Raw genomic sequence first — 21,148 nt, forward strand, 5'->3', positions numbered from 1 at the left:
AGTGTCCTGAGCCGGGCTGAGCCGAGCCGAGCCGAGCCACGCCACAGGAGTCCCCTTGTCTCGCTGGGCTCGGCTGCGTCGGTCGCAGCCCCGGGACCCAGCACGGTGTCGGTACCAAGTACCGGCAGTGCCCCGGGAGTGTCGGGGTGTGCCAGCTCGGTCCCGGAGGGGTGCCGGTCCAGTCCCGGCAATGCCCGGTGTGTGCCGGCGGATGTCGTTCCGGTACCAGTCCCGGCAGTGCTCGGGTAGTGCTCGGGGAGCACCGGGGGTGCCGGTCCGGTCCCGGCAGGCTGTCGGTGTGTGCCGGTCCGGTGCCAGTCCCGGCAGTGCTCGGGTAGTGCTCGGGGAGTGCCGGGGGTGCCGGCCCGGTCCCGGCAGGGTGTCGGTGTGTGCCGGTCCGGTGCCAGTCCCGGCAGTGGCCGGGGTGTGGCGGTCAGGTGCCGGTCCCGGCAGTGCCCGGGGGTTACGGGGGTGCCGGTCCGGTGCCGGCTGTGCCCGGTGCCCCGGCTCGGGGCCGCTCGGCTGCCATTGGCGGCGGCGGGAGCAGCCCCGCCCCGTTCCCACCGGCTGGGCGGTTATAAAGGGGCGCGGCGGGGCCGGGCGCGGCGGCAGCGGCGGGGCCGGGGCCCGGGATGGAGCCGGGGTTGGAGCGCTGGGCGTACGGGGCGCTGTGGGCGGCCCTGGCCGGCAGCCTGGCGCTGAGGGCGGCCCGGAGGGCCCTGGAGCCGGGCCGGGGGCTGCTACTGCCCTTGCTCGGGCTGGCCGGGCTGCAGAGCCTGTGCCGCGCCTGCCTGCCGCTGCCCCTGGGGCTGGCCCTGGCCGCCGCCGCCGCCTGCCTGCTGCTGTGGCGGGCATCGCCCCGCAGGCTGCTGCCGGTGGCGGGCAGAGCCGTGCTGGTCACAGGTGAGTGCGGGGCACGGGCGGCCTCGACGGCTCGACGGCCTCGGCGTGGGTTTGGGGCTCGGTGGTGAGCGGTGTGTCCCCTGGTGCCACCCGAGCGGGGGTCCCGCCTGGGTGCTGATCCCCTCCTTCCTTGGCGGGGCCACCGTCCCGCCTGGGTGCTGGTCTCCTCCCTCCTTGTGGGGGGGCGGTCACCGTCCCACCTGTTCATCCCTCCTCCTCCACGTCTAGTCTGGGCTGTAGGTCCTCTTGCTCCTGCAGGAGGGGAGTTGTTGTTGGTCCTTTCAAGCAAGCCCTCGGCTCACGGACTCTCAAGCACCGGCCACCAGTTGCAGCGTGGTGCTGGGAGCTGCTGCCTGTGGAAGCTGGGAGCTTGGATGGGAAATGTGGTGGGGCTGGCACAGAGCCGAGCTGCTTGAGAGCATCTGCGTGGCCCATGGGTTGTCCTCCTCCTCTCTGAGCCATGCCTTGTTCTTAGAAAGCTTCTCAAGAGTATCTCCAGAGGCAGCTACCCAGGGCTGAACACCATTGCTTCATCCAGAGCTGCTGAGGACAAATGAGGTTGTTCCCACTCTGTCTGGGGGTATCCCTGGGGATGTGCTCCACAAATCCTTTTCTGGCTTCCTGGCCCAGAGCTCTTCCATTGGGAATGTGGGTCTGCAGGAGATAGGGTGTGATCCAGCCACATAGACCTCTGGCTTGTTGGCTGAATCTCTTTAGGATATCTTGGTATGGGAGTGCTCTCTCCTCTCCTTCTTCCCAGTATCAGGGCTGGAGGATGATGATGGTAGTGACTGGGACCAGCAGGTACTTCTTTGCTGTGGGATGATGGCAGCAGACATGAGATGAGGAGGAAGCACTGGAGCCCAGGGTGGCTGCTCCCACAGGTGTGCTGAGAGGATGCCGAGAGGAGGGAAACCCTTGGGTATGACCTTGGTGGTGCTCCCAAGGATGGAATTTTGTATCCTTGTGGAAGATGCCTGAGCTGGGCTTGGAGGCCCTCCAGCTGGAGAAGAGGATTTGAGGTTCCTCAAAAACTGGGCTTGGGGTGAGGAGGAAGCACTGGAGCCCAGTGTGGCTGCTTCCAGAGGTGTGCTGAGAGGAGGTGCTCCCAAGGATGGGATCCTGTATCCTGGTGGGGAGATGCCTGAGCTGGGCTTGGAGTCCTTCCAGCTGGAGAAGAGGAGTTAAGGTTCCTCAGAAACTGGGCATGGGGTGAGGAAGGAGCACTGGAGCCCAGTGTGGCTGCTCCCAGAGGTGTGCTGAGAGGAGGTGCTCCCAAGGATGGGATCCTATATCCTGGTGGGGGGATGCCTGAGCTGGGCTTGGAGCCCTTCCAGCTGGAGAAGAGGATTTGCTTTCCCTCTGAAACTGGGTCCTGCTGTGTGGAATGGGAGTCAAGATCTGGGTCCTGAGGTCTGGTGGGAAGTGGAGGGGGAGGCCTCTCTCCAAGGAGGAAACTCAGAGGAGCAAGGCAGCAGATGAATGAATGATTCAAGGGAGTGAAGGTCAAAAGCAGCGGCGGCAGGGCAGGGCAGGGCTGCCTGGGGAGGTCGTTTCTGACAGCCCTGCGCTCGCAGGTGCCCCGTGGCACACCGGGTCAAGCCAACCCTGGCTCTGTGGCATTGCCTGTATAATTAGTGAGTCAGTGGCTGGAACAGGGTGTTCTTGCCCTGGTGCTTGGAGGTGACACCTCGGCAGCCCCGGTGTGTTTGCTCTGGGCTGTAAATACTCGGTGGTTTTACCTGTTGGAGGTGCAGGCATTGGCGCTTCCTCGCCTGGCAGCTTCCACCAGGTGCCCGCTGAGGGGCATGGTGAGGGCTGCTCCTCCCTGGGATGCCAACCCTAGAGGAGCATTTGCCGAGGAATTAGCCTGATTCTTTGGAGGATTTAATTCCAGACACCTCCTGGCAGCAGCTGGGCTTGGAGCGGCGTCTGGTGTTGGAGCAGCAGCGGAGGAGGATCCGGGCAGGAGGGGGAGGCTCCTGGAGAGAAGCAGCCCTTCTGCCCGTGGGAAGTAAATCCTGCAGAGGGAGAAGCACAGAGCTGGGGGCCTCAGGGATGCTGCACATCTGTGATGGGGCTTCTGCCGTGCTGAGTGTGTGCTGGACCCTGTAGGTCAGGAGAAATACACCAAAGTCCCTCCTCATGCTTGCCACGGAGCGGTGCAGCTCGCAGCCCAGCAAGCTCTGGGCATCGTTTCCTCTTCTGCACAGTTTGCTTGGCCACTGGCTTAATGCCACAGCAGGGAGCTGTGTGGGTTAGGTGATGCTTCCCTGGAGCAAGGAGCTGTGGCTGCAGTGCCGTTGTACCTCCTGATCAAGGTGTCCCAGCCCTTCCTCCTGCCTGTTCTCGCAGCCCCCCCGCCCTGATCAAGCTCTGTGTGCGATGCTGCAGCTCCATGTGCTGCCCTGGAGAGTGCTGGCTGATCAAACCTCAGCTTATGGGAGAGTTTGGAGGGGAAACGAACTGTGCAGCTCAGTGGGAAAGCAGCAGAGAGCAGATGTGGAGCTGCTGACCCTGTGGTAGCAGCAGCAGGGACTCCGGAGCTGCAGCGTTTCCCATCTGCTGCAGGTTTGCGTTTCAGGTGTGGCACATGGGGCTGGAGCAGGGCTGGGCAGCTGCTGCCTCCGGATGGGAAAGAGGGATGCTGCGGTCTCCTGTGGTGCATCCTTTGGGCTTGCAAAGTAGGTGGCCACTGGTCCCTGTGGCGCTGTGTTTATCCGCGGCTGTGACCTCGGGGGTCTTGCTTTGCATCTCCGCGGTCTGCTTTCTTCAGGAGCATGTCTCCAGGGTATGGCCGGGGGCAAGGGGGGAGGAAAGTGTTAATCCTGCCTTCACGGGGCGGGGGGGGAGGTCACAGCTGTTTGCAGTGGGGAGGAGAATGCCCTCCTGTGCAGCTGGCCTGGGAGAGGTCAGCCCCGGCAGCTCAGGCAGGATGAGGAGGGGAGTGGAGATCAGCTGCTCCAGCCCAGGGCTGGGAGGGAGGTGGCAACCCTCTCCAAGCTGCCCTTGGCATGCTGTGCTGAGCCTGCCTGTGAGCCCAAACCTGCCTCAAAGACCAGCCCGTGGGCTGGCACAGGCTTCAGCCCAGCATGGGAAGCTGCAGAGATCTCAGCATGCCTGTGGTGTGGGCAGGCAGGGCACAGGCAGCTGCCTGACCCGAGGCTGACCTGGCACCAGCAAGCTGAGGGAGAGCTGACATCCTGGCATCCCTTGTCACCAAGTCAGGGCACCTCAGGGTGCTGATGCTGGTGGTGGGCACCCATGGCTCAGTGTTCAGGCAGCTCACAAGTAGCAGCCTTGCTTTGAGCATCCAAAGGCTGCCTTCTCAGCATGCCCCTTCCCAGATCCAAACTCGCTGTCCTTGGGTGTGCCAGGGCCCCCCTGATGTGTGTGAGTGGAGAAGTGTTGCTTGTATTCCCCCCTCCTCCCTCTTGGTAATTGATGTCAAAAGCTCTCCAGCCCCTGGAGCCAGTGCAAGGGTGGTGGTCTACAAGAGCAGCTTCAGAGGGAAGCAATGAGCTGCCACTCTTTGGCCTCTCCAAATCCAGGCTGAGGGCACTTCGTGCAAGGTTTGGCTTTGATCTGGGTTTAGATGTGAGCCTGGCCTCTCCTTTGATCCCTGTGGTCTTACTGGATGCCTGTGAGGTTTGGTGAGACCACAGAAACCACTCAATACAACCGAGTTCAGTGTCTGGAGGTGGTGGAAGGATGGCTGGGAGCACCTCGGGGCTCTGCTGTGTGGCTGGAGCTGTTGCAAGCCCTTTGTTGTTGTGTGGCTCTGCTGTGTGCAGCTGCATGGGGGTGGATTGTTGGACAGTAGCTAATTGCCTGAGTTAGAGATGCTTGGGAAGGACCAAACACAGTACCAGCCTGGAGACCATGTATCTCTCTACAGGGTTGAGCCAGAGCAGAGGGAAGCCATGAGCTGTGGAGCAAGGCATCAGTACTGACCCTTCACCTTGGAAGAGCAGTTGCCAGCAGTGCCTCATTGCTCTGCCTGTGAAGGCTGCACTTGAATTAGCTCCAAAATAACCCAAAGCCATAGGATGGCTGCCTGGGGGAGGTGATTTGGGTCCCTTGCATCCTTACTCCTCCTTGGTGCGGCCTACAAAGCCAAGGAGGTGGCTGCAGACCCCAACAAATCATCTTTGTGAACAAAACAGTTTGGCAGGTCAGGCTGCTCTGGACTCAAACTGCTGCTGCTCTTCTTTCCTCCCTGGCTGGAGGGGACCCTGGGGTTTCCTGGTGGGGCTCTGGTTACAGCTGCATGCCCCATTAGTGATCTGAAACAGGTCAGAGCTTCAGGTCCTGCTCAAGGTTACCAGAGGCTTTGCAAACTTGATTGGAGTCAAAGCATTTCCCACGGACTTGACAGATGTTGAAGCCTCTGATGGTGGCAGGATGGGAGTCAGTTGATCCAGATGTTGGCATTGCCACTCTTCTGCCATGAAAGTAACTCACTTCCCTTGGTGGTGGAGGAGCAGTAGCATCACTCCTGTCTGGGCTTTGATGTCCCCTCTGGGACTCCTTTTCCAGCTGAACTTCGGTGGTGGTTGGGCTTTGAGGTTGCTGAGTAATTCATGCTGGCTCTGGGATGGGCACCTGTGCTCCAGGGCATGCCTTGGGCACTAGCATGGCACCTCACAACCTGTGCTTGGTGCTGAGCCTGCCCAACAGCCTTGTGATGAGTAAAGCTTCATGCAAAGATACTATAGGTCTCCACTGATGGCTTCTAGCCTGCTGCTGGTCCTGGTGTCTTCCCTGGCAGCTCTGAGGGTCCTGGTGTCTTCCCTGGCAGCTCTGAGGGTCCTGGTGTCTTCCCTGGCAGCTCTGAGGGTCCTGGTGTCTTCCCTGGGTTAAGTGCAGGGCTGAAAATCAGCTCATTCCCTGGAACTGCTCTGGGTTTTCCAGGATCTATTAAAGATTAACAGCAGGGACAACTGCTCCTCTGAGCTGGGGAGGTGAGGGGAGGAGGAGACAGACATGACAGGACCAAAACCCAACCTCCAGCCCTGGTGTCCAAGCAATCTGTTGTGTGCTTAAAGAAGGGAGGGGTGGGGGGGAGGGTAAGAAAAAACCACCAACCCAAAATGCAGCATTTTAGCTCTGGCTGGGGCTTCAGCTCTGCAGCTGTGGGGTGTCTGGGAGCAGAGCAGGAAATTTGCCTTCTCTTACCCTGCTTTGCAGGGCTGAAGCTCTTCCCAGCTTTGCCAGCAGCTCTCCACACCTTTAGCTGCTTCAGAAGCTGGGTGCCTTGCTCAGCACAGCTGTTTGGGTGCCTGCTTGGTCCTGCTTCGCTGCGGAATGAGCCCTGCTGAGGACGGAGAGCTGCGGTGCTGGTGGCTGCCTCGGGGGGGGAGGGGGTTGTGTTTTTTGTTGGGGGTTTTTGTGTTTAAGCGCTGGTAACCAAAAGTGATGAGCGCAGCTAATTAGGAGGCAGAGCACCTCGGAGTTGCACAACGTCGGGAGAGCAGAGTTGATCAAGAAAACCCAAAGCTGGCTTGGGGGAAGGCTCTGGGGTTACCCGGGGACATGAGAGCCACAGAGCAGAGGCTTCCCTGCAGGAATGAGATTGTCAGATGGGAGCAGAGGCTCCGGGAGGAGTGTGGGCAGCTGCTGCCCCTCTAGGCCAATGAGCAGCACATCTTTTAATGAGGGCTGGGATCGGGTTCCCCACTGCTGAGTGCAGCTCCCCTCCAGCCAGGGGCTGAGGGAAGAGCTGTGCTGCTTTTGCTGCTGGTGACATGGGGGTGCTGGACTTGCCTGGATGGTTTGACTTGAGGAGGAATGGGTTTAGAGAGGGTCTTCAAGGTGGTCCCAGCAGGCCAGGGCAAGCATTTGCCTTCTTCCCATAGCTGTGCTTCAGTGCTGGTCCAAAAGCCCAGCTGGAGTCCTGTCTGCCTTAGCTGACCCATGCAGGGTTCTCATAGAGGATTGACCAGGTTGGAAGAGACCTCCAAGATCATCAGAGAATCAGTCAGGGTTGGAAGGGAGCTCAAGGCTCATCCAGTGCCAACCCCCCTGCCATGGGCAGGGACACCTCACACTACATCAGGCTGGCCAGAGCCTCATCCAGCCTGGCCTTAAACACCTCCAGGGATGGGGCCTCAACCACCTCCCTGGGCAACCCATTCCAGGCTCTCACCACTCTCATGGGGAAGAACTTCTTCCTCACATCCAGTCTGAATCTCCTCACTTCCAGCTTTAAGTCCAACCAATCCCCTAACCCTAAGTAATCAACTAGACCATGGACCAAGTGCCTCGTCCACCTCATACCTCTTCACCTCCCCTTTTCCCTCCTGGATCTCAGCTCTGTGGAGCCTGCAAGGTGGGACATGCCCAAGACTGTGCTCTTGGTGTGCTGCTAGAGGTAGAGTTTGGGACTTTTGAGGTTGTTTTTACTCCAAGCCTTGCCCAGCACACGCCTGTCCCCCTCCTCCAGTTCCCCCTGGCTGCTGTGGTGCATCCACAATCTCCAATCCCTGTGTGTGCTTCCACGTGCAGCATATCACTTCTGCTTCCTTCTGCCCTGGAGAGCTGCCAGCCCCTGAGCCTTTTTATCAGCTTGCCAGTTGGGAGCTGCTTTTCCCATCCCACGTGGCGGTGCTGTCCTGGGATTTGCAGGCTCTGAGGCTCTGCAGCTTGAGAAGCAGTTTCTGGCTTTGCAGGCTCTGTGGTGCTGAGGGTGGTTGTCCTCAAGGAGCCAGATGGGTGGCTGCTGCCCCCCCTCCCACCCAGGGCAAGGCTGGGCATGGAAAGGAGGGCTGGGGGTTGGTGAGCTGGGCTCCTGGGGCTGGCACCTGCTCTGCTGCCTCTGTGGATGTCTGGCCTACTTCTTTTTCAAGCCTTTTGTTTCTTCTGCTGGTAATCTTCTCCTGCTGGGTCTCTCAGCTGCCACCAGATGAGCAGGTTTGTGACCCCCCTCCCCTGTTCCTCCACTCTGGTGGTTGTGCTCCTGTCTGGCATACACACCACACACATCAGCCCCTCCTGCCCACCTCCAAAGGCACTGTGAGCCCTGGGGATCCTGAGGGGCTTTTTTTCCAGCCTGAATGCTTCTGTGGTCCTGTGACTCCCTCTAGGCTCCCAGCTGGCAGGTGGGGACAAGCCTGGGGATGTGCAGTGTGGTGACTTCTGTGCCCTCCTCAGCCTGCCCTCTGCTTTTTCTGGCCCAAGCTGCCCTGGGCAGCCTGGCACAGCACAGCTATGCCCAAGCACATCACCCTGGAGTGTCACCTGCATGGATTTGGGGGGTGGGGTGGAAAATGCACCCAAAATAGGCCTGTGGTACCCAAACTGGTGAGCTGGTGGGGAGGGGGAAACCTCAGCTGAGGTTTGGCTCTTAGCCTGGAGGTCTCAGCAGCTCAATGCATTTCAAGAGCTGCCTTGGCTTGAAGCTCAGCTGATGCTCACTTAGGTGGCTGCTCAGCTTCCATTAAAAACCCAACCCTGAGCTCCATGTGGAGCTGGAAGCTGCGAGGGAAAGCAGTTGGCAGAGGCAACCATGATGGGCAGGACTTGTGCCCATTTTGTCTGAGGGCCTGGCCTTGTGCCCAGGTGGTGAGAGTTTGGCCCTGTGAGAAGGGAAGTGATGAGGTGGCACCTTCTAAGGCACAGCAGATTTTCCTCCCCAGAATACCCCCAGACTGCTGCACCTCCCTGGCAGCTTGCTGGTGCTGTTGCTAACTGAGCCCTAAGCTTGGCTTTAGCCCTGCTGGCACTGCCTAGCCCAGCTCCCTGTGCCTTGCCCAGCTCCGTGGTGGGTGGGATGGCATCACCCAGGTGGTTCAGAGCACTTCCATGGCTGACCAGAGGTTCTCCTAGTCCTGTGGTGGCTGTGGTGTTTTGCTCTCCTGGTTAGCAATAACTTTTCTGAGGTGTCTCTAGGGTGGTTTTTTCCCCAGGAGGGTGGTGAGAGCCTGGCAGAGGTTGCCCAGGGAGGTGGTGGAAGCCTCCTGCCTGGAGGTTTTTGCAGCCAGGCTGGAGGTGGCTGTGAGCAACCTGCTGTGGTGTGAGGTGTCCCTGCCCATGGCAGGGGGTTGGAGCTGGCTGAGCCTTGAGCTCCCTTCCAACCCTGACAATTCCATGATTCTATGACTCATGGTGGTCCACAGAGAAGAGCTGCTCCTCCCTTCTTCTGCTTGGGGATGGCTTAGCTTTGCCCATATCACACCTTGGGCATGACCTTCTGCCTCTCCTTGCTGCCTCCTGGGGCTTGGTGTGTGAGAGAGAGATCTGGGGCTTGACTGGTGGCTGGGGAGCCTCTGGGGAGCTCTTTTGCAGCCCAGGAGGTGCCTCAGCCACAGCTTGGCTGCCACCACCTTGTTCTCCAGGAGCATCAGGGTTGTTCACTCTGGAGAAGAGAAGGCTCTGAGGTGACCTTCTTGTGGCCTTCCAGTATCTGAAGGGGGCTCCAAGAAAGCTGGGAAGGGACTTTTTAAGATCTCAGGTAGTGACAGGACTGGGAGGGAATGGAACAAAGCTGGAAGTGGGGAGGTTCAGGCTGGACACGAGGAAGAAGTTCTTCCCCATGAGAGTGGTGAGAGCCTGGAATGGGTTGTGCAGGGAGGTGGTTGAGGCCCCATTCCTGGAGGTGTTTAAGGCCAGGCTGGATGAGGCTCTGGCCAGCCTGATCCAGTGTGAGGTGTCCCTGCCCATGGCAGGGGGGTTGGAACTGGATGATCCTTGTGGTCCCTTCCAACCCTGACTGATTCTATTATCTTGAGTGCCACATCCCAGCTGTGGCTGGCAGAGCTTTAGGGCTTCCTGGGCTGGTCCCCACCTGGCCTCTCTGTCTCCTGGAGGCTGGGTGGGTGTGCTAGTGGTGCTGGGTTGGCATTGGCACTGATCCAGTGGAAGTGTCCCTGGGCTATTGGTGTCCTTCCCAGCGACAGCTCTGCCTGATGGATGGTGTCCGTGGCTCCCCTGTTCCCAGTTCTCTGTGTTCCCTCTGAAGGTGATGATTAACCCAGTTAGCACCAGGGCTCTTCACAGCTTCCTCCTCTCAGAGGAACATCCATCCATCCCAGAATAGCTGTGATGTCACAGGTGAGGTCTGTGCTGTTGTCTTCTCCTGCTCTTCCCTTGCCTGAAAAAGCTCGAATCCTTTGACTGTGAGAGTTTGTCTTCCCCTTTTGGGAAGAGGCTCTCTCAGTCCCAGCATGGTTGGGTTTGGAAGGGACCTCTGGAGCTCACCCAGCCCAAGCCCCTGCTCCAGCAGGGCACCCACAGCAGCTTGCCCAGCAGCACAATGCCCAGGGGGGGTTGGAAGCTCTCCACACAAGGACACTCCACAGCCTCTCTGGGCAGCCTGCTCCAGGCCTCCAGCACCCTCACACCAAACAACTTTCTCCTCCTGCTCAGATGGAACCTCCTGGGTGCCAGTCTGTGCCCTCTGCCCCTTGGCCTGTCCCTGGGCACCACTGAGCAGAGCCTGGCCCCAGCCTCTTGCCCCCACAGCTCCTTCAGCTCTTGCTGAGCATTGCTCAGCTCCCCTCTGGGGCTGCTCTTCTGCAGGCTCTCAGCCCCAGGGCTCTCAGCCTTTGCTCCTCACAGAGCTGCTCCAAGTCCCTCAGCAGCTTTGCAGCCTCCCCTGGATTCTCTCCAGCAGTTCCCTGTCCCTCCTGAGCTGGGGAGCCCAGAACTGGACCCAGACCTCCAGATGTAGCTAGGGTGGAAGAGAGGGAAATCCTCCCTTGACCTGCTGGCCACCCTCTTCTTGATGGTGCCACAGGAACTCATTTGCCTTCTTGGCCACAAGGGCACATTGCTGGCTCATGGTGAACTTGTTCTCCACCATCGCTCCCAGGTCCTTCTCCAGGGAGATGCTTTGCAGTGGATCAACCCTTCACCTGCAGGGAGCTGCTCCTCCCCGGGTGCAGGAAAACCTGCACTGGCCCTTGCTGAACTCAGTAGGTTCTCTCTGCCCAGCTCTCCAGCCTCCCCTTGCTGGAGGTGGTGGCTGCTGGAAGATGCTGTCCAGCCCTGGGGTGCAGCCAGCAGCTGCTTCTAGGAAATTCCCTGCCCCCCACCTTTTTTTTTTTTTTTTTTTCTGAGAAACCCCAAAGTGTGGCTGGAGGAGAGGCAACTTCCTCTGCCCCACTTGTTTGTGAGCTCTGAGTTGGTCCTTGCTGGCAGCAGCATTCACTGCTGGTTTATCTCCTGGGCTGTCCTGCAGCTCCCATGCCTGAGGAAGGCTCTGGTGCTTTGGCATTTGCTGACCCTGCTGGTGCAAGCCCTTAGGCTGAGTTTAGAAAGTCCAGGTGCCCCTCCCAAGGGCTCAGAGCTTGTGCCAAGCATCTTGTGGATGGATCCTGATTCCCCTCAAGCATTTCACCAGGCACTGGCTTTGTACTGGGCTCTGTTGCCATCCCTGGTGGGCTCCACTGCTCTCCCAAGTTGGGCTCAGTGCTGTCCTGGGCACCCCAGGGCAATGTGCCAAGCTCCTGCCTTTCTTGGCCTCACCAGTTGCAAGCAGCCTCTGCTGCCCATAGCTTTTGGTGGCAGAGGGTGGTAAGGCTTCTGGGTGGCTTTCAGGGACTCAGGGACAGTGCTGGGGCAGGGCTGTGCTCCCAGCACTGCTTGATCTCGTGGCTGCTTCTGTGCTGTTGGCTTCCCAGTGTTGCTGATGCTCTCTCCTCTGATTCAGGGCCTGATGGGCACATCTGTGCTGGCCTCAGGGCTCCTCATCCTCTGTGCCTGGGCAGAAAATCGGATTTCCCTGGTTCTGTGGGGTGCTGAGTGACAGACACCTTGCTGAGCAGAGGTGGGGGGGTGTGAGGCTGCAGCATGGCCCTTGGCATTCACTCCATCTGGCCTGGCACAGGCAGGGGTTTGCCCCCTGTGAAGGGGATCCCCAGCTCTGCCTTCTGCCTCCCTTGGGGGCCTGTCTGAGCCCTGCCCTGGTGCAGCAGGCACTTGGGGCCTCCCTGGGTGGGCTGCCTGAACCCCCACCCATTGTCACCTCTCTGTCACCCTTCATCCTGAGCTGTCAGCACCCCAGGGCTGGCAGTATCTGCCCAGCTGCCTGTGCTGGTAGGGGAGGTCTCTGGGCAGGGGGAGGGGGGGGTGTTTGAGGGGTGTCCCCACCCCAACACTGTGTGCCCTCTTGGCTCAGGTTCTGCCCTGAGGATGGAGGCTGAGGCTTGGCAGGGATTGGCCACCCAGGCTGCTGGGGTTGGGGGCTGCTTGTGCATTGTCCCTCACTGGGGGCTTGGGGATGGGACCCCAGTAGGGGTCCTCCCTGAAGGCATCTCCAGGGGTTGGGTTGGGTTGGTGGTGTTTAAATGAGGATTGTGGCTTCCAAAAGCAGGCACTGAGGGCCAGCAGCAGCCTCCCAGGGGCTGCTGCCACCTCCTGCCATCCTGTTCCCATCTGCTGGAGGTGGGGTCCATGGGCAGAAGGAGAGCCTGCTGCCAGCCTGGCATGCTGCCATGACTGGGGTGTGTGTTTCCCTGCTGGCAGTGATGCCACCGGGTGTAGTGGGGTGGAGATGGGGGCTGCCAATGCCCCTGCCCAGCCCCACTCCTGTGGCAGGGCCTTGGGTGCGGGCAGGTGGTGGGCAGTAGCTGGCAGAATGACCAGGACAGCTCAGCTGAGCTGCCATGGGCTCAGGTGCTCCTGCTGTCCACTCCCTCCTCAGCACCCTGCCAAGAATGTGTTCCCTCTGGCCCGGGGTGACATCACCCCTTTATCACTCCTCACTCTCTCCAAATGCCTGTGGCATCCAGCAGGGGTTGGCCACAGGGCCCTGCCCTGCCCACAGGGGCATCTGCTGGGTGCTTCATCCTGCCTGGACCTGCCCTGTGCAGGGGACCCCCTCCCTGAGTCCCATCTGGTGACTTTGAGGGGACATCCCCTCCCCTCTGGTGCCGCTGTCCCCACCGCTCCAGCCTGGTGCCAGCTTGCCCTGGGCTGCTGCATCTGTGAGGTCCCTCTGCTATTCCCAGGGTGGAGCTGGGAGGAGCATTCCCAAGCAGCTGAGCCAGGAGCAGTCCCTGCTGTGCCCTTTTGGATGCCCAGCTGAGCCTCCCCAGGGTGCAGCTGGGCTTAGCCCAATCCCATGCCCAGCAGAGATGGAGATGAGGCAGCAGCAGTGGTGGTGATGGTGGTGAGTCCAGCTGGGGCCAGCAGGCAACACCTCTGAGCAAAATGTCAGCCCTGTTTAGGTTGGCATCGTGAGCAGGAGCCGAGCCCAGGCCTATGGAAACAAGAGCTCAGTGCCTTAATCTGCTCAGCCTTGGCACCCCTGCCCCACAGCTGGCAGTCTCCTGCAGCCCTGTGCTGGGAGCCTGCTGACAGCCCCATCCTGGGCAGGGTGCTGGGAGTGCAGCCCCAGGAGCTCTGTTTGGGAGCTGGGATTGATGTCCTGGTGCTTGGGGAGTGGTGGCAAGGCTGCAGAGGGGCACCCAGCCCATGGCCTGCAGAGCTGGGGTGATGCTGCTGTGGATGCCCAACCAGGATGGCACACACCCAGCTGCCCCTTGGCATGGTGAGTGATGGAACACCCCCAAAGGATGCCCTGCAGCTCCTTGCTCTCACCAGGTGCCCCTAGGGCTGCCCACACTGCCAGGGCTAAGCTGGAGGAGCTAGTCAGTCCTAGGGCACCCCCTCTCCAGCTTCCACACTGAGGTGGCCATGGAGGGGCAGCTCCTGCTGCAGCCACTGGGCTTAGGGCAGCTTTGCACAAAGCCACTGCAGCTGAGCTGCCTTCTGAGCACTGAGCTTGGGCAGGGCTGTGCTGAGCTCATCCCAGGGTGGGGGGGCTTGGGGCTGGGGGTGCATGGCTTGTGGCTAAGGGATGAGGATGCTCCTTGTGTGGCTTGGGGCTCAGGGTGCACAGATTGTGGCCCAGGGATGAGGCTGCAGAGTTTGCAGCTCAGGGATAAGGATGCTCAAAGGGGGAGCTGCAGGCAGGCTGGGGAGGGACTGTTCAGAAGGGGCTGTGGGGATAGGCCCAGGGGCAATGGTTTGGAAGTGGAGCAGGGCAGAGTCAGGTTGGAGCTCAGGAGGAAGTTGTGCCCAGGGAGGCTGGGCAGACACTGGCACAGGTTGCTCAGGGAGGTGCTGGAGGCTCCATCCCTGGATCCATTCAAGCTCAGCCTGGCTGTGTCCCTGGGCAGCCTGCTGCAGCTGGAGGTGTCCCTGCTGCCTGCAGGGGGGTTGGGCAGGATGCCCTTGGAGGGTCCTTTCTAACCCAATGCAATCTGTGACTGTGTGGTTTGTGGCTCAGCATGAAGATCCATGGCTTGCAGCTCCACAGCTCAGGTGAGGAAGCCACCCTTGAATTACATCAGGGTGGGCATGGTAGACCTGTGCCAGCAGCTCTCCATCCTGCATGGTGCTGGCAGTGGGCACAGGGCAGGTGGGTGGCTGTGGTTTGGCACCCCCTGGGCAGTAGCTGTGTTGTTGCCCAGCTCAGCTCCGTTCAGCAAGCTCCAGCTTGGAAGCCAAACCTTTTTGCTTGTTCAAAAAAGGTAAAGCTGGGACTGGTTGTGCCAATCCCCTGGCATGCCCCCACTGCTGGGGAAGCCAGAGCAGCACTTGGAGCTTCTGCAAAGTCCCCAGGGAAATGCTGCCACCCCCCAGCTCCAGCAGAAGCTCCACGGAGTGGGCTTTTGCCCCCTCTTTGTCCTCTCTTGCTGAGCAAAATCTGCTGGATTTTGCACCCTGGGTTTGGGTCTCTGGTTGCTGGGGGGGAGGTAGGGGTATGCGATGTGGGGATGTGATGCGGGCTTCCAGCTGCCCATCCTCCTCCACCGCACTCCCTAGGCTGGGCTTCTCCTGCTCCCTCGGTCTGACCGTGGTCCCTTCTGCCGGCGCAGATGCAAACCCCCTTGGTGAGCAGGGAGCCAGGGCTGGAAGGGGGGAGCCGGGGCCGGCTTCTCCTCGTGATGCAGCATCCTCGGAGGGCGGCGAGCCCAGCGCCAGCCTCACCGGGGCCGTACAGACTGGCCGGCTCCAGCGCTGCCGGGCCGTGGCCAAGCCAAGCCAGAGAAGGCAGCGGCTCCAGCCCCGGCGTGGCTGGCGGCTTGGTGTGGCGATGGCCACGGGGAGCCAGCGGGGCCCCGGGTGAGCAGCTCCGCTTTCGGGCCACGTGCTGCGGTCCCAGGGGGGTTTCGTCGTCCCTCCCCTCGCTCTTGGCCATGCCCGAGCAGGGCGGCCAGGAAGCTGAGCAGCGCCAGAGACCTTAAATAACACCACAGCATCCTCACCCCGCTGGCCCCGGGCCCCCGCCAGCCTCCCGGGAGCGCTTTCTTTTTTCCTTTTTTCCTTTGCGTGTGTGAATAAATTAAAACTTCCGACCCGAGCGCTCCGCTGCGCCGGGGCCAAAGCAACCCTGCCCGGCTCGGCGGCCGTGCTGGCTCCCTCTCCTTGCCAGGCTTTGCCCCACACGGGGCAGCAAACTTGTTTCCCTTGGGGGAGAGGAGGTGGTTTTGGGGGCCGTTTCTCAGTGTTTTGGAGGCTCGGGAGGCGGTGGGGGAGAGATGATGCGTGGAGGGAGCAGCGCAAGGTGCCCGGCTGCCAGCGGCGGTGCCAACGGGGTGCTGGCAGCTGCGCGGCCAGGCCGTTGCCCGTGAGCACTTTCCTCTTATTGTTTTTTTTCCCTCTTTTAAAGCTTATCTTTATTGCAGTTTTCTCCTGCGCTGCTGGGCAAGGTGAAGTGCAGCTTTATCTGCGCGGCTGCTGGGAGCCTGACCCTTTTCCCAGAGAGGGGAGAGGCCGATGGGCTGTGCCGGCAGCACTGCCGGCATCCTCTGTGGCACCGGGGAGGTGGGGGTGATGTTGTGCCAGCCTGGCGTGGAAGTGTGCTGGGTGATGTGTGGGAAAAGGGTGACCCTGCAGCCCCCTGCCTGCCAGCTGAGCAGTTTCTGGGGTGTGCTGTTAGTCTGAGCTCTGGCCAGGGACTTTCTTAGGGGTTTCTGGGGCTGTTTAGTTGGGAGAAGGGAAGGCTGAGAGGGGACCTGATCAATGTCTATCACTATCCGAGGGGTGGGTGTCAAGGTGAAGGTGCCAGGCTCTTTTGGGTGATGCCCAGCAATAGGTATGAGCTGGAACCCAGAAGGTTCCACCTCAACATGAGGAGAAACTTGTTTGGTGTGAGGGTGCTGGAGGCCTGGAGCAGGCTGCCCAGAGAGGTTGTGGAGTCTCCATCCATGAAGAGCTTCCAGCCCCCCTGGATGTGTTCCTGTGTGACTTGCTCTGGTGGTGGGGGGTGGTGGGGTTGGACTTGATGATTTCCAGAAGTCCCCTCCATCCCTTCCCATCCTGTGAGTCTATGAAAGCTAGGCTGGACACCTGCTTGTAGGCATCAAGCTGAGGATGGTTTACCTGGCACCCTGAGAGCTGGAGCCAGCAGCACCCCAATCCTAGCCTGGGAGTGTGGGAGCAGAGAAGGAGGAGGGGGTGTCTCATCCAATCCCTGTGCCCACCCCAAGATTGCTGGGGAGGAGTGTGGAGCTTGGGGGGTAGAAGGGGGCGGGACATGGAGTGGTTGGCAGTGCCCATGGCCAGCCGGGGTGGTTCCTGATGCCCTTCTCAGGGCTGTCCTAAAAAGCACCCAAGAGTGCCAGGCAGGAGGGTGCATGAGCTGCAGGGCTGTCCCTGCAGCGCTCCTCAGTTAATGGTTAATGCGCCTGGGCAGCAGCGGTGGCACTGGCTGCCTGCGAGCTATATCAGCGCTGCCATCGGCCCCAGGAACAGGCTGTACCCTGCTGCCGCTGTTTGTTTGCGTGTCGGCCGCTCCGCCCCAGCCACCGGCCCTGCGACACCCAGCTCCCGCCCGGGGCTGTCCCGCGGCCACCCCCACAGCGTCACCTGCAATTCCCCTGCTGCAGCTGAGAGGTAGAGAGGAGGTGAGGCTGGCTCTGGGCACGGCAGCAAGCTCCAGCGTGGGGCAGCCCGGTTGATGCTGCCTTGAAGGGCAGAATAGAGTCACAGAATGGTTTGGGTTGGGAAAGACCTTCAAGATGATAGGAGTCCAATCCCTCTCTAACCAAGGTTGGTGCTAAACCATCGCCCTCAGCACCACCTCTGCAGCTTTTAAACACCTCCAGGGATGGGGATTCAACCACCTCCCTGGGCAGCTTGTGCCAGTCTTTGAGAACTCTCTCAGGGAAGAAGTTTCTTCTAATGCCCAACCTAAACCTCCCTTTAGTGCAAGTTGAGGCTGTTTCCTCTTGTCCTATCACTCCTTTCTTGGGAGAAGAGACCAACCACCACTTTGCTCCAGCCTCCTTTCAGGGAGTTGTAGAGAGCAGGAAGGTCTCTCCTCAGCCTCCTTTTCTCCAGGCTAAACAACCCCAGGTCCCTCAGCTGCTCCTCACAAGACCTGTTCTCCAGGATGTGGGGTGGCAGAAGCAGACTGGGATCTCTCTTTTTTTATTCCTCCCCTCCCTCCTCCTTTTTAATTCCCTTGGCATCCTCAACCAGACAAGGAACTGCTGTGCTCCTTGGCCACCATTTATGGGGCAGGGGGGTGTGGAAAGGCATTTGGGACAGGCAACGTCTCTGAGCTTTGGGGCAGCTCTGGATGGTGCCTGATGAAGCTTTGGGAAGCTGTTTTGGGGCTCTCTGGCTGTGGCCCTGCAGTGCCTCAGGGCTGTCCTGGTGCCGCTTACCTGCAGCGTGCAGCAGCAAGGCGCTCAGGGCGATGGGGCTGCAGATAAGGGCGGGGGTTCTTCCTCCTGCAGGTGTGACACAGAGCAAACAGCAGCTCTGTGACCTGCCAGTGCCCCAGGGGCAAGGTCACAGCCCTAGCAGGTTGGGAATTGGAGTGGGAAGGATGAGCTCGGGTGGTCCCAAGTTGGGGGGCAGATGCCAGGTGGGAAGTTTGCTCCCTAGGGATGGAGAGGCAGAGGTAGGTGGGGGTGGGGGAGGGTGTCAGAGCTGGGGACAGCCAGCTGGCAGCTGTCTCCAGCCACTGTAAGGTTCCTCTTGGCTCTTGCAGGCTGTGACTCGGGCTTTGGGCAGGCCACAGCACAGCACCTGGATGCCATGGGCTTTCGGGTGTTCGCCAGCGTGCTGGACCCGCAGGGCCCCGGCGCCCAGGAGCTGCGCAGGAGCTGCTCGCCCAAGCTGACCCTGCTGCAGATGGACCTCACCAAGCCAGAGGACATCCAGCGTGTCCTGCAGCACATCCAGGCCCACACCAACAGCACAGGTAGGAGCCCTTGGCACCCCACCAGGGTGCCCATGCGTTTTCCTATAGGCTCACAGGATGGGGTTGGAAGGGGACCCTCAAAGATCATCAAGTCCAACCCCTTCCTCCCCCACTGCCAGAGCAGGGCCACAGAATCCAGCACTTAGGAACACATCCAGATGGGTCCTGAAAGTGTCCAGGGGAGACTCCACAATCTCTCTGGGCAGCCTGTTCCAGTGCTCTGTGACCCTCACAGCAAAGAAGTTGCTCCTCATGCTGAGGTGGAACCTCCTGTGCTGTAGTTCCCAGGACCTCATCTGGCAGCGTCAAGCCTCCTTATGCCCCCCTTGCCACTCCTCATGCCCCCTGTGCCACACTGTGTCAACAGTCTGCTGATGGGGGTTATCCCAGGGCACCTGCAGGACCTCCATGAGCTGGGAGGTAGCTGCAGTCCCTGTGGTGGTAGGAGGGGGCCGTAGGGGGAGGGAGGTGTTGTTGCGGGGAGGTCCTCCGCTTGGGTCACTTCTTTGAGCCTGCCGCTCCCCACAGGGCTCTGGGGCCTGGTGAACAACGCTGGCTTCAACGACACCATCGCTGACGCCGAGCTCTCGCCGCTGGGCAAGTTCCGTGCCTGCATGGAGGTGAATTTCTTCGGCTCGCTGGAGCTCACCAAGGGGCTGCTGCCCCTGCTCCGCTCCACCGGCGGCCGCATCGTCACAGTCAGCAGCCCCGCGGGTGAGCAGACCACTCCCCCCGCACCCCACCCCCCTTCCCCACTGCCCTCCAACACCCAGCCGGGGGCGGAGTGAGCATCCACATGGCAGAGCACAGCTCTCCCAACCTCCCTGGGGCATTGGTTTGTCCCCAGCTGGCTGCAGCAGCTTGAAGAAATTGTGGGCAGTGAGGGTGAGGAGACACTGGGACAGATTGCCCAGGGAGGCTGTGGCTGCCCCCTGCCTGGAGGTGCTCAAGGTCAGGCTGGATGAGGCCTTGGGCACCCTGGGCTGGTGGGAGGTGTCCCTGCCCATGGCAGGGGAGTTGGAACTAGATGGTCTTGAAGGTCCCTTCCAGCCCAACCTATTCTATGAATCTATGAATCCTCAAGTCCCACCATCAACCTAAGACCACCATGGCCACCCTAAGCCCCCAGCAGTGAGCAGGGGTGGAGGTGGATGCTCTGGGCTCTCTAGCTGGGGCTTCTGGCTGCAGAGGCTTGGCCTTGGGTCATCTGTGGTTCTTTCCCTTTGAGGTGGTTGTTGGTGGAGCTGCAGATCAGGCCCCTCCCTGCAGGTGTTTAAGGTTGGAGCACCCCAGGGCTGGCAGGAGATGTCCCTGCCCATGGCAGGGGGTTGGAGCTGGATGATCTTTAGGGTCTCTTCTATCCCAAACCATTCTATGAGTCTGTGACCCTGGGAACCCCAGGATGAGCTGAGGGCAGCGCAAAGTCCCACACAGGGCCCCCAGAAACGAGGAGCTGTGGGGCTGTGTCCACCCTGAGGACTGGCAGCCCAGCAGCACCCAGCATGGGCAACCCCTGCTGCCACAGCAGGGCTGGCAAACCAACTTCCTCTCCTCACCCTCCTTATTTATTTTTTTTCCCTATTAAAACCCAAAAGTTGAAGCAAATTCCAGCTGCTTTCTCAGCAAAAATAAAAGCCTGGAGCAGGGGCTGGGAGCACAGCCCTGTGTGATTTCCCCCCTCTCTCCCTGGCCATGGGGGCAGCTGCCTCAGAGCTGGTTCTCTCTTCTGTCCAAGGCGACCTTCCCTTCCCCTGCCTGGCAGCCTATGGGGCCTCGAAGGCAGCCCTCAGCCTGCTCATGGACACCTTCCGCAGCGAGCTCCAGCCCTGGGGGGTCAAAGTCAGCCTCATCCTGCCTGGCTACTACAAAACAGGTAAAGAGGAGCATGGCTGTCCACTTTTCCCCAAAGGGCAGGTAGCCTGGGGAGGCTGGAGATGGGGCAATGGCAGGAGCAGGCAGAGGTGCAGGAGCACCCCCAGCCATCTTCCTTGGGACAGTGGCCATCATGTGGCATTTGGGCTCTGGGTTCATGCGGAGCAGGAGCAGGATCAAGCCCTGCCAGCTCCTCTGCTGAAGCAGCTGAGCTATGTTTATGGTAGCACCATCTCCACTGTGGAGCCACAGAATCAGTTACTGTGGAGAAGACCTTTCAGATCAGCCCTTAAACCCAACACCACACAGTCTACTGCTGAGCCATGTCCCTAAGCACCATGAGGCAGGGGCTAAGACCTCTGCTCTAGGCCTGGCTTACCAGAACCCACCGTCGTTAGCCCTACCCTGTGACTTCCCTCCCGCTGCCAGGGCTTCAACAGGACCTTCCTGAGAGGAGGAGGTGGGGAAGGGGAGTTGGAGGGCTGCTGGAGGAGGAGGAGGATGGGTCCCACACAGCTCACTGGGGGCGGGGTGGGGCTGCATCCTTGCAGGGACGACTTGCGACCCTGCCTTCTGGAACCTGCAGAAGCAACGGCTGGTGGCCAGCCTGCCCCAAGAGCTGCTGCAGGCTTACGGCGAGGACTACGTGGAGGAGATCAACCGGCAGTTCATCCAGTTCATGAAGGTGGCGGTGGAGGACCTGAGCGCGGTGGTGAACAGCATCACGGACGGGCTGCTGGCTGCCAACCCGGCCGTACGCTACTACCCGGGGCAGGGCCTCGGGCTGATGTATTTCATCCACCGCTACCTCCCCTACTTCGTCCGAGACTTGTTCCTCAAGGGCTTCTTCATCAACCCCAAGCTTCCCCGAGCGCTGCGGCGGGAGCACCACAGCCAGGCCAAGGCGGCCTGACCACGGCCAGCCCGCGGGTGCGGGGCCGGGGCCGGTGCCAGCCTCCCCCTGGCAGCGCTGGACCCCGGCCGTGCGCCCGGCTGCCGGCAGCGCCCCGCGGCCGCCACGCTGCGGAGGGACGAGCAGGGCCGGAGGTGGCAGCAGCCGCCTGGCTCCCCCGCCTCGGGCAGATCTCTTTTCTATCGGCGTTTTCTACAGACCCTGTTTTTGTACTTTTTCTACCCGCACGGCCTGCGGGGGGCCCGGTCCGCTCGGAGGCTCCGCACCAGGGGCTGGGATGGACCAGGGGTGGTTCT

General features: G+C 60.6%; 1 protein-coding gene across 1 annotated transcript; it reads left to right on the forward strand.

The window, feature by feature from the left end:
• Positions 1-632: 632 nt before the first annotated feature.
• On the forward strand, positions 633-20,852 carry HSD11B2 (hydroxysteroid 11-beta dehydrogenase 2). Its single transcript, XM_054389667.1, has 5 exons — positions 633-903; positions 17,855-18,067; positions 18,596-18,781; positions 19,803-19,940; positions 20,491-20,852. The coding sequence occupies exons 1-5, from the start codon at positions 633-635 to the stop codon at positions 20,850-20,852; spliced, it is 1,170 nt and encodes a 389-aa protein (XP_054245642.1).
• Positions 20,853-21,148: the final 296 nt, after the last annotated feature.

The sequence above is a fragment of the Indicator indicator genome, chromosome 19 (genome assembly GCF_027791375.1).
Source record: "Indicator indicator isolate 239-I01 chromosome 19, UM_Iind_1.1, whole genome shotgun sequence".
NCBI classification, from domain to species: domain Eukaryota; kingdom Metazoa; phylum Chordata; class Aves; order Piciformes; family Indicatoridae; genus Indicator; species Indicator indicator.